The 13439-nt window shown below is 38.7% G+C and overlaps 1 protein-coding gene across 1 annotated transcript in view; it reads left to right on the top strand.

Annotated features, from left to right (window-relative positions):
• The window catches only part of LOC141431779 (uncharacterized), a 4978-nt gene extending 963 nt beyond the window's left edge, over nucleotides 1–4015 (top strand). The window contains exons 2-3 of the mRNA XM_074092959.1: nucleotides 277–407; nucleotides 1774–4015. Of these exons, the coding sequence (XP_073949060.1) occupies nucleotides 277–407; nucleotides 1774–1926 (284 nt within the window). The 3' untranslated portion in view covers nucleotides 1927–4015. The remainder of the gene's footprint in view (nucleotides 1–276; nucleotides 408–1773) is intronic.
• Nucleotides 4016–13439: the final 9424 nt, after the last annotated feature.

Raw genomic sequence — 13439 nt, 5'->3', positions numbered from 1 at the left:
ACCAGCGGTGTTGTAACGCGCTGACGTTTGTGATCGCATGCACCATCTATTTGTATCCTCGTGTTATATTAAGTGACAGAAAGAAGTAGTGACAACGATTGTGATTCCAAATGCGTTAGACAAAAAAGACTAAGGTTATATGAAATTAACCAATTAAATCAACTAGCCAAGGGGTTCCCAAACGGTGCACCGTGGTCTCCGGGGCGCCTTGGTTAGAACTTGTTAGTAAAAAATCAGAAGAAGATTTGTAACGTGTTGTAATTTACAAATTTGCAGAAGAAGAACTAGTTCTTGTCGGAGGCATATGGAAGTGTGGGAACTGCGCGGGAGTGGACGACTCCATGCTGGTCTACAGCGAGGCCAACGACCTCGACGCTGACGTCATTGACGACCCGGTTGAAGTTCAGGTGATTTATGTATTACTAGTGTCTACCCGAGATTCGCACGCCTAAATCTTTAGAACCAGCAGCTAAATTGAAATTCGGGATTTTACTAAATGGTCTTGGAAATTCCCAAAAGTTACATCACGGATTGCATTAACGCTAATTATTATATGTACTATGTTAAAGTTCTAGAGTGGAGACCGCGGATCGGCAAGCGCAGCGTAGGACGTCCACCAACGAGATGGACGGATGACCTGGTTAAAGCCGCGGGTTCACGGTGGATGCAAGCCACTGCCAACCGAAGCGACTGGAGGTCTATGGGGGAGGCCTATGTCCAACAGTGGACGTCCTACGGCTGAGATTGATGATGATGATGATGATTATAAATGTACACACGTGCTGCACATTACACTGCTTCATCATAATACATAAGACTCTGTATATCATCAAAAAATCAAAATTCACCCTAAGAATATCCGAACAATCTCAAACATAGCTATATATTGTTCTATCTTGTAGTTCTTTCGATATCATTAAATCAGCCTGATGTTACTATGTGAGTTTTTTTAGCTCGCAGCTTATACTAAGCTGCCATTGCTCCCATTGCAACCTGTTTATGTTTATTGTTTTTTTTTCTGTGTAGTCGTATCTTTTTTTTCTGTAGCAATAAATTAGTTTTTATTTGTTTATTTATTTAAATGCAGCGCGCCAACTATAATGCACCTTGAGCATATCATAATGTCATTGGCCACGCCCCCATTGCGTATCTCCTTTCTACCTCAGTACCACTACCATGAGTTTACAGTGACCGTACTCGATAGCGACGGCGTACATTATTTGTATGGAGAATTGTACAGTGCCTCTACAAATAATTTACGCCGTCGCTATCGAGTACGGTCACTGTATGTTGTGTATGATGCAATAATTCTTAAATCCATATCCATACTAATATTATAAATGCAAAAGTGTGTGTTTGTTTGTTTGTCCCTCTTTCACGTCGAAACGGAGCGAGGAATCGACGTGATTTTTGGCATACAGATTGTTTATGGGCCAGAGTGACATAGGCTACTTTTTATCCCGGAAAATGTATCCCTAGGGAACAGCGCGCGATAACCGAATACCACGCGGGTGAAGCCGCGGGCAAAAGCTAGTAAATTATATATTAAGAGCTGGTTCCCACTTCTTGGATGTCGGACCCGACTTTAATCGGACGTTCCAGTGGCAGAACATTTTATATGAAGCTATCCACACTTGCTCGACGCGACTTTCTATAGAAATGTGGTCATTTCTATAGACCGACACAAAACGGATCTGATCCCGACAAGTAGGTACAGGATCTTACTATTTGATGGTGGTATTTTAAAGGTCTCTTTTTTTCTATCTCTTTCAGATAAGCCTGTCAATCCCTTCAATGCGGTGTATATCAGTGGTGGGTGAGCGGCCGGGCTTGGTGCGGCGCTTGACCGGCGCATGCGCAGGGCCCAGCGTCACGCTCAGCGTGGCCGCGGCTGCGCACTTCACTGTTAACGTTTATGCTAAATAAGTCTTACACTGTGTTGCCAACAGGACATGGTGTTGCGAATTTTAGGGTTTAAAAGCTGATGCACTAAATTTGCCTAGAAATCCGTTACAAACTTAAAAAAAACCACCGCTCTTTCGTTAAATAATGCGCGTATCTATAATTTGACGTTGTGATATCCTCAGTTTGAGCATATTACAACGTCACAGGCCACATCTCAGCGTATCGTTCCTTTCAATGGTTTCCGTAAACTGCTTCAACCCTGCCCTCTGGTCCCAACATTGCCTGATTTGATTTAGAGTCGATAACGTAGCACTCGTATAAGTTTTTAAACTTGTATCTACGGGAATTATTATTACGGGGATAAGTTTAAAACCCTATACGGGTGCTAAGTTATCGACTAAATGAAATCAGGCAATGTTGGGGCGAGATGGCAAAGTTGAAGCAGTTTACGGTAGGTGTAGACCTTTTAAAATAAATTTGATTTTGATCCAATAACTATCGAATTATATTATTTTCGGTGTGATGGTACTTTTGGGATTCTATCTCTTTTTATCTCGATACAGATGACAAGGACAAGGAGTTATATACTCGTCTGGATTTGGCCCCAGGCGACCCTAGAGCTGGCACTTACCTCTCGCAAAGATTAGGAATAACAGTTCAGATAGGTAATGCTGCCTGCCAGTGTCTTGGGGTAAATGCCTAAGGCAGAAAATTTTGATGTCGTTTTTATTTAGTAACATAGTTTAGTTTATAAATAGTTTTAGTTTTGGATGTTAGATAGTATTTATCTCGATACAGTCGATATTTTAATTTTCGATATTTTGAACATCGACATTTTACCCGTAGGTATTTTAACTTTCGATATTCAAATAGTAACCAAATGAAGCGTTTCTATTGGTTCATGATAAACACTTCTCCGTATCCTTGTACTTCTCCAGTGGAAATGCAGCCTAACGCACGGGCGCTTACGGTCGCATTCACCATCTCTTTCCACCCTCATTTTACTCTTATACCGCGTGATAGAAAGAAGAGGTGAAAACGATTGTGATTTCGAGTGCGTTAGACAGTAGAGCGTCTGGTGTCGCGAAATTTATGATTTCTGACACGTGGTTATCAAATACTTCATAGATTCAGGGTGTTACTACTTGTACTATTACTTATTCTGTGGTGTTACTTTGCAAATTGCTTTTTCAATGAAATTTAGTAGGTAACCAATAAGAAAAGTCTGAAAATTTTCCTTTTTTTAAGAATGTCTAAAAGTCAGTGTCATTTAAAATAATCCCAGAATGTGTACATTTTGCTTAGGAGAGGGGCTCTTCATAGATACGTACATAATATGTTGCCATCTTAATAGGGGTTTTAGATTAGGTACATTGATTTTCAGAAATCGATGGCTTTTAGCGCTGAGTATTAAAGCTTTTTTTTATGTGATCGAGTAATGGAATGAATGAATATAAAAGATGAAATTAAGGTACAGTTAACGATCTAGGTATTGAAGTCAAAGGCTTTATTATTCGAACCAAGCTTTATTCTATTGGAATACAAAAACAAAACCGGCCAATTGCCAGTCAGACTCGTGCACCAGGGGTTCCATACAATAATATTGTAAAGCTTGGTTCGAATAATAAAGCCTTTGACTTCAATACCAAGATCGTTAACTGCACCTTCTTAATTTCATCTTTTATATTAATTCATTCCATTATTCGATCACATAAAAAAAGCTTACTCAGCGCTAAAAGTCATCAATTTCTGAAAATCAATGTAATCTAAAACCCCTATTAAGAAAAAAATGCTAATAGATCGTTAACTGCACCTTCTTAATTTCATCTTTTATATTCATCCCATTACTCGATTTTACATTCACATAAAAAAAAGCTTTAATATTCAATTTCAAGAAAAAATGCTAATTTCCCGGACATTTCATTACACTTTTGTTTTCAAAATAAACTATCGTCTTTAACGTAAAGGTTCAGAGTTTAATTTGGCTGGTAAATTTGGTGCCTAATTTAAAACGGCTTGGGCTCCGGGTCAGGTGCAGAACGTAAAATAAGGGACAAGATTAGGGTCTGTATATATTTTAGTACAACAACTTTGATTATAATAAAATGTTAACAGGAGTGCTCCATTGTTTTTGTAATACCACTTGCAAACGCATCGTTAAGGCTTGGGTTTTTTGACCTTTTAAACGAAACACTTACGAAACACGTCTTAATTATTTCAGATTATTCAGACTCATAAATTTTATGCTCGTTAAGTGTGGAGTACATTGGGCTTAGTTTAAAAACACACTTCGTTAGCCATTCTAAAATAAGATGTCTTAAAAAAGTCAGAAATATTTCGGCAAATGTTGGGTTTGTTTGATATGAACATGTTTTTCTGAACCTGCGTGAAAAGTGACATGTGAAAGTTATTTATTCATCCGAAGTTGTTTTTTTTATTCTTCTTTTTTTTGCTTTTACATTTTTCTTTCGCTTATGGTGCTACTTGTAGCTGTCAGTGTTGCAGAACGTCTGAAACTAAGTATATTTGCAGAGTCGCGTACAAAGAAAGAGCCTTCTTTGTTTGAAAATAAATACGAATAAGGTATACGATCAAAATTATCGTAACATACTCAGTTCGTGTTTTTGTAGAAAGTAAATAGCGTCAGCAGTAGCGTCTAATTTTTTATGCCAAAAGATGTAGCGAGCTTGACATGGGATCTGGGCTTTTTGAAAGCTTTTTACATTTCATTTGGAGCTTTTTTTTACGATATTATATAGTTCGGCTATAAAAATAAAATTAGCCAGCATTTTATACCCGACTGCTTGGAGGAGGGTTCTATTATTTGACGCCAATGACGCAGATTGTAAAACGTGTATTGTTGTACGTGGTTCACCTATATAGCCAAGCGAATTAGCTCGTTCAGATGTCAAGGGGCAGGCCATATAGCACGGAGAACAGGCGACCGCTGGGGCCGAAAAATTCACGAATGTAGACCACGAAATGGCAAGCGCAGCGTAGGACGTCCACCAACAAGATGGACAGATGACCTGGTTAAAACCGCGGTTTACGGTGGATGCAGGCCACTTCTAACCGAAGCAACTGGAGCTCTATGAGGTATATGCCCAACAGCGAATGTTCTACGACTGACATGATGATGATGATGAAGACGATAAATTGCAGTATGAAAATATTTTTCGTCCAAAGCAATCGCGTAGAGTAGAGTAACATGAGTAAGGACTTGCTTGAACCTAGATTTATGTTGTAGTTTTATGAGCGGATATTAATGGTGCCATCGAAGGTACAAAGTTGGTGACTGCAACAGCACTGAAAAATGCATTTTACGGTTATTTTAACTATACGTCAAAGTGTCATATTTTCCGGGTAGTAAAGTTCAGATATTTAATACCTCAAGGCGACTAAACTTCGTAGGTGACAAACAATGATCGGCACCGACGGTGTTAATATGGATAAGGACCGGAATTCCGGAATTCCAGTTGTGGAAGGTTGTTTTTTCTCATTTTAGTAATTACCTATGTAAAAAGTTCGTATATTCGTCAAAATAAATGCTAAACATATAACTTTAAATTTCAAGATAATAAAATGGTTAAAAAGGTACAATTGAAGTTACACTAAACTAACCTAAAAATAAATTAACTATATGAAATATGCAATTCCCCCAAGTCTTGTCCCTGAGGAAGAGTGCCCATAAGGCTGGCTGCATTTCCGCGCTGGATCGTGATTCCAATACGTTGGGCGAGAAATGCACCAGCCCTATGGTCATTGGTAATTTCGAATAATTTTAATTTTTTTTTCTCCAAACTTTAAATTACTTCGTGTGAAATTAATCAACCTGTTAATATTTTCTACTAGAAATCGGTTTTGGTTCAAATCCTTATCATTACCTAAATCATGAAAGGATAGCATGATTATATTATGATTAATACTATTTTTCGTCACTTTCAAACCAGGTCGAGCTATGTGTTTGGCAATAAAAGTAAACAATAGAAAACTGAACTTCGGCGAGCCAGGTGTTGCTAGTGCTAATTAATAAGAGCTAACTTAACATTTTGCACTCAAACAAAATGATTTACTCATTTCTCAATTCTCAATAATGATATGCGTTTATTAAATACAAAAATGTATCTTTGTAAATACATAACTGGAGATCACGATAGAAATAACTTAACTGGATGGTAAAATTATAAAATCATGTCCATATTAAGATTTCTACTCGTAATCCTTCGGTGTTGCATCTTCCTTGCCGATCGGTGATAAACAACAAACTGAAATAAGATGGGAAATGGAATTTACACGTCATGTAAAGATGAAAGAAGATTAGATTCTGCAGGACAGAACAGTTCAGGCACATTTAGGTAGTAGGTAGGTATCGAAAAATTAATTATGAATTTATCGCCCACGTGTTAAAGAATTTTCATTTGGTCATTCTATAAAAATGGCATCACTTTGCCTGGTGTTGCAGATGTTTATGGGCGGTGGTGATCTCTTACCATCAGGAGACCCATTTGCTCGTTTGCCATCCAGTCAAATAAAAAAAAAAAAAAAAACTTTAGTGACGCGTTACACTTTGAACATCTGTACCCACAGTTGTGTACCTACTGAGAGCCTGTTCCCACTTGTCGAGTGTCGGATGCGTGTCGTGTCGGGCAAGTGTGAATAACTTCAATAAACCACCCACTGGAACATCCGATTAAAATCCGGGCCCGACATCCGACAAGTGAGAAGAGAACCAGCTCTTACTGGTATAGTTACCTCCACAAACGGACATCGGAGCTATCCCAGTGGTTAAAAATATCTGATCTGATGATATTCACGTCATTTACAACACGGTTGTTTTCAGATGTTTATTAGCACCTAGACAGCTTTGAGAGACTGATGGGTTCGTTTTCTAATGATCCCTAAGCTGTAACGCTCCGGGAATGCAGTCCCAGGATTGCCACTGTACTAATTCGCTTCGTTTGCAAGTTTAAAAAACAAGCCATTTAAGCCCGCAATCTTGCATTTTCTTCTAGGATTAGTGTTTATGTATAAAAGCCTGAGACAAAGGATATTTCCACTCCATTTACACATGTAATGGGGCTGTAAAAGGCCGCGTCGTGGCCGCAACGTGACAATAATAGACCCTGTCATGGCCCATGAGTTTTTATGAACACCCTGCGTCTACAATCTTGCGTATACGGCTTCTGAATGATCACAGGACATTTTTATGTTTCCAGAGCATCGCCCTCGTTTAGGTATTTCAGCCCTCGAAGCAAACAGGGGTGTTATATTTTTGACACCAATGTCTGTGTATATCTGTAGCATCGTAGCTCATCGACTCGAACAATTTTTTCACGTAAAAGCGAGTTTCCTTGCGTGGTTTTTAGCTAAGTTCCATTAAAATAAGTTTAGTCGTTTTTGAGCTACTGAACTTTGAAATTCCAGAGTAGGGGTTTCAAGTTTTTTAGTTGGTGTTAGGTTAGCTTTACGGTGAAGGAAAAAAATCGCAAGGGAACCTGCACTAACCTGCGAGGAAACTCAATGGTGTGTGTTGTTACTATTTGCACTGAGCCCGCGTGAAAACTATGGTTCAATTTCTCTCATTCTGAGAGGAGGCCTGTGCATATGGAGTAGCTAAATATATTACAAATACGAATGTTTGTTCTCGAGTCTTGGAAGTTTAATTATGTATTGAAGTAGGTACGTAATTATGTATCTTGTATCTATATTATACCGGGTGGGTCCTGTAACAGGAACAAAAAAATTAAAACACAGGTTCTGCTACTCAAATGGAACTACTTTAGTTAAAATAAGTAATTTCATCATTATGATTATTCTAAACAAATTAAATGGTATTTTCAATGTACGGCATCCAATAGCCTAAATGACATCGCCTGTCACGTAACAAAATGACGGATTTCGCAATACATTGCTGGTCCAATTAAACTTTAAACTATAATAAAAATCATAATACAAGTTATTTTCAAAAGTTGTAGAACTAAATTAGCTCAAGATGAAGAGTGAAAGCTGTGGTTTACTATTTTGCTCCTGTTAGAGAGCCCACCTTGTATAGGTAAGTATGGATATCTGTTGCCCAGTCAACCACCATTACCTAATACAATTGAAAAATGACTACTGTGATGACCATTCTTAGTATCCCTGTCGCACACGCTGCAGGAAACGATATACGCATATCTTTCACTCAAGGAAACAATCGACAAATTAATAGCTAAATAGCTTCATGATAATAAATTTTGCCTAAAATGCCATGCCATAAAAAATCGTGGACGTTTCCCCCCTTAGGCGAAATTTTTTCGTCAATATTAAATTATTTGAAGAAAATGTTACTGCCGTTACTGGGCACGATAAAATACCAAGGACGCTAAAAGTTCGAGGGAAATTATCATGCAAATGTTACTTTCATACACAAACTTTCAGATTACTACTTACCACTTTTGGGACTGAATCTTCTACATACATGTATATATATTTCTATGTATACATATAAATAAAAATTGATTGCCAAGTGTGTGCAAGCCAATCACTTTAGACCTGTCAACCTATTTAATTTGGCTAATTCTTTTTTATGTTCCCGATTCTCATGTAATGTCCATGTCATAATGTTTGTATTAAGTGTATCAAAAATTGTACGAAAAAGTGGAAATGTTGGGTTAAAAAATCTCTATAGTGAGCGAGACTGAAAATGCACGCGGCGAAGATTCAATCTCATTTTCTTCATAATGTCACATCAATGGAAAACCTTGGCGGGCAGCTTGTATAATATATATCAAAATATTTCCTAGGTCTTCATTTACTAGGTGTATGTAAAATAAAATGTTAGCGTTCCAATTGTCTTTGACAGCAGAAAACTGTAACACATACATCAACATCTCATACATTCTGGCGTTACTCCGTTTTTATTTACGACTAGATTAATATATTTATTACTTTATTAGATGGGAACCTAAAAAAATCATTAGATCAGAACAAAACTACACATTTATATAGCTACCTATTGACTGTAACCATCATTTTCGTTTCGCTCTCAACAAGTTTAATAATACTTTATGCAGACATGAGTTGTTAGACCGCGCACCTAGACAATGTAGAATGCATTACATGAATACATGCTTGCCAATCAGCGCTCGCTAATTGTCCGCGTAGGTACTAGTCGCAATAATTACAACCGTCAGATGTTGCGCGTAATGATCCAGAAAACAGTGGTGCAGTGGAGCGATTGGTTAGGATCGTAAAGTCTGATATACACGAGAGAGTTGTTTTTAATGAACATTCGCTCCAGCTTCTTTTTCTTGCTATTGTTTATTTTTTTGTTTAGTATTGGAGAAGTAGATAAAAATATTGTACTTCATTTTGATATGGATCTCCCGGAAGGCACGAATCTATCAATTATTTGTTTTTAATGATTCACGGTTATTTGGATTAGATATGTTTGCTAAATCTTAATGAGCTGTCGATATTTTGAAACAGGTACCAGCATCAAACTTAAATGATCGTGATGTGCGTAGGTGCATCTAAATATCGAAAACTGAGTAACGGTAATCTAGATCTATATTCTATAATATTTGGCATTTTCTATTTCTATTATAGGTAGACCTAGGCGGACGTTTCGAGACCAAATCAGGGACGTCTTGAAAAAAGGCCAGGTCAAGAGTACCCTAAACCGAAGAGCATGTATGAAGCGAATAATGAAAGTGGACGAAGCGAAACAAGTATGTAAGGATCGTAGCAAGTGGAAAGAAGTGGTCTCTGCCTACCCCTACGGGAAAGAGGCGTGATTATATGTATGTATGTATGTATGTCTATTTCTATTCTATTCTTTTTGCACTTTTTGCTAGGTACTGCTTTCTTTATAGGAAATTAACTGGTATTTAAATCGTAATTGTTTTATTTTAATATAATAACAAACGAAGACGTACACACTCACAAACACATTTGCAATTTTACCAAGTCGGATTTGATATGTTATCGAAACAGTGCCATCACCCCCTTACTGTATTTCAAACATTGCAAGCCCGCGCTCAATCACTTTGCGCACAATACCTCCCAAATGTCACCAACACTGACTCTGCGGCACTACTATTCAAACATCATCTAGTTTCACACAAATCGGCTCCTGTATCTCACTCTTGCGCGTACCAAAGTGTGCCTAAAAATGAGATACGAGATCTGTGGTGCTTGCCTTGGCCATCTCATCGCGACGAATAGATAGAACGTCACTCTATTGGATTCGAGCTGATACGATAACGTCTGATTTAAGTGCTCTGCAGTCCCGATAGAGCTTCAAGAGTTTTATCCACATGCATTGGGGTCATGCATTGATTTACTAGACAGACTTGCATATTCCGTAATACGAATAAGTGTACGACAATACAATACAATACAATGACTCTTTATTGTACACCAAAAATAGTAGTACGAGTATACTCAGTGTAATTAAAGTGTAAGTAGTATAGTGTTAAAGTAAATAAAAATAAAAAATGAAATAAAAATAAGTAAGCAATACAGAAAACTGGTACACAGAGAGAAAACAAACAAACCAACAAATGAACAACCAAATCAACAAAAAAAAAGATCGATCTTAATCTAAATTGAAATCGATTTCAAAAATAAATAAATAAAGAAAATACATTTTTTCACTACAACACAAGACATAAAAATATGTTTACAAATAGACAACATGAAGGATAATAGTACATACTGTAGAGGCCGGGAAGTAGGGGGTTGCCGGCCAAGCAGATATAGACGGCCGAGCGTAAGGGATACCAGGCCGGCAACCCCGCGTTCCGACCGAGGTTTGTATAGTGCTTTTCTCAAACATGATGATGCAGCTTGCGTTGAAACAAAATACGGTCGCATTGCCGGCCGACGGCGGGAAATTTGTACGAAATCTCTTTGCAGGCCGCTAGAGTGACCGCGCGCAGGCTGCCGACTTGTCGAGCCGCAGCGCATGTAGCGCGGTACTTCCCGGCCTATTACTTGTAACACAACGTCAATATTTAATGTTATGTTTGGGAAAAGATATTGTCATTGCGGTGACGAATACGATACGATAGGTACCATCAGCCAAATAAGTGGTCTACCAATTTTTAAACAACTTCCTATCAAATGAATATGTCGCTAAAGTCGAACTTTCAAGTTGACAGACACGTCTATTGGCATTTTTGTTTTATGACATGCAAACGATTATCAACTTTAGGGTGGTAGAACACATATTTGGCTGATGGTACTAGCTCAGCACAATGCTGAAGCGTTTAAAACACCCCAGCGCTGATTTTTAGCCAGCACTGTTGGTGACACTTGGACCGCTTTATCATCTCGCCACTTGCATCCACCGGTTGCCCGCAACTCTCACGATGTACAGATATACTACACAATAATTACTACATAAGACCACATGAATAAATAATTTGTAGATTATAGTACAGATATAGTTCTAGATAGAAAGGTCAAGAGAAGTGGCCTTTGCCCAGTTGTTATGGATCTGTACGCTGTCTTCATAGTCTTTGACACTTTAATGTAAACGCGTTTGAGTCATTTTTGACACTACAGACTAAGTACAAGTTTCAAAAGTAATAAACTAACCAGAATGATTAATTAAAATGTTTGTGAAAGTTTATGACAGCTTTAATTAGCTAAATGGATTCAGCTGTAGTACTTCGCAAACCTATAAACAGTTTTAATTAATTTATTAACTCACGATAGTTACATAATAATAAAGTAGTTAAATTAGAAATCTACAAACACAGCTACAGTTTTAGGTGAGTATCTAAACGTATCGTTATGATTTTCATCATCCTCATCAGCCTACAACAGTCCACTGCTGGACATAGACATAGGTCTCTTCCACGGCGCGCCACAATACTCTGTCTTCAGCCCTTCGCATCCATCCGCCGCCAGCGACCCTCTTAAGGTCGTCCGTCCACCGTGCCTCAGGACGCCCAACACTACGTGTTCCCGTCCGTGGTCTCCATTGGAGTATTCGTCTACTCCACCGTTCATCGGCCCAACGCCACTTCAGCGAACTAATTCTCTGAGCAACGTCAGTGACTTTCGTTCTTTGTTGGATAAAGTGATTTCGGATTTTATCCTTCGAAGAAGTTGCTCTCTCCATAGCTCGCTGAGAGACCTTGAATTTGTGGATTTGTGGGTTAAAACTAGTAGGACGCACTGGTTGAAGACTTTCGTTTTTAGGCACTGAGAGATGTCTGACGTTAAGATATTCCGAAGTTTCCCGAAAGCTGCCCAGCCCAACTGTATTCGCCTATTGCCTCTTTCTTGAAGCAGTTTCTACCGAGTTGTATATCGTTAAGATTTTAGCCGGTTGCATGTTAAGCCATCATAATCAGCTGTAAGATGTCCACTGTTTAAGAAAGGTATTCCCCTTCATCCCAGCCTATATACGTCCCACTGCTGGGCACAGGCCTCCTCTCAGAACAAGAGGGCTTGGGCCATAGTTCCCACGCGGGCCCAGTTCGGATTGGGAACTTCACACGCACCATTGAATTGCTTCGCAGGTTTGTGCAGGTATTCCCCTTAGAATGGCATAATTAACGATTACTTATGCCACGTGCATCCACTGGTTGCCCGTAACTTTTGCGATATCTTTGGTCCCACTACTGCCAAAGTTGCGTTTTCTGTTTGTGGTCGCCTCTTAACCTTCATCGTCCTTAGTAGTTACTTTTTCTTCGTGTATTAATCCTACTAATGATTATAAATGCGAAAGCTTACTGACTTTTCAGAATTAATAATCCACTACCATACTAAAAAGTAGGTAATTATAAAAAAAAGAATCAAAATCCCCGATTGCTTGCTTACAGCTCGAAGCATACTGGAGTATTTTTGATATCAATTTTTTAGCTTGATATCTCTTCGCGTTCCTGAGAAAAAAGGTCTTGACAGACGGACAAACATATCGACAAACAGACAAACGGAAAACAAAGTGATCCTATAAGGTTTCTGTCTTTTCTTTCTAAGTTGTCGAACCCTAACGGTCCCGACCTAACTTAACCTGTAGGGTTACGTTATTTATTCTAACCAAACCTAATTGCAGAACACTTACAATATGTAGGTAGGTAGGTGGTACATCAAGTACTCCCCATTTCAACTTAAGTGCAGGTAACCGAGTTTCCTGCATATTACTTCTAATTGCCACACAAGGTTCCATTAGAGATCAAAGAGCTTGGTTTAGCGTACCGTTGCCATGACGTCATTGGCGTCCTGTGGGACGTCATGGTTTTTTTGGATGATAGCATTGTCGTGAAACTGGTATGGACATGAAAGGCATTAAAAGTTTTAGTATTACTATTATTGTACGTTTTATTGGTGTAATGTTTTAGTATTCGTTTTGTCGAGCTGTCGGTAGGCCTCCTACAAGATGGAGCGACGACCAGTTAAGATCGCGGGATCGCGGTGGATGCGGAAAGCACAAGACTGGTCTGTGTAGAGCGCCTTGGGGGAGGCCTATGTCCAGCAGTGGACTTTCGGCTGACATGATGATTAGTTTTGTACTCTCGCGAGACGTGATTTATAAAATT

This window comes from Choristoneura fumiferana, chromosome 10 (genome assembly GCF_025370935.1).
Source record: "Choristoneura fumiferana chromosome 10, NRCan_CFum_1, whole genome shotgun sequence".
NCBI lineage: Eukaryota > Metazoa > Arthropoda > Insecta > Lepidoptera > Tortricidae > Choristoneura > Choristoneura fumiferana.
Note: the sequence above shows the minus strand (reverse complement) of the source record. Positions and strands in the feature narration are given on the sequence as shown.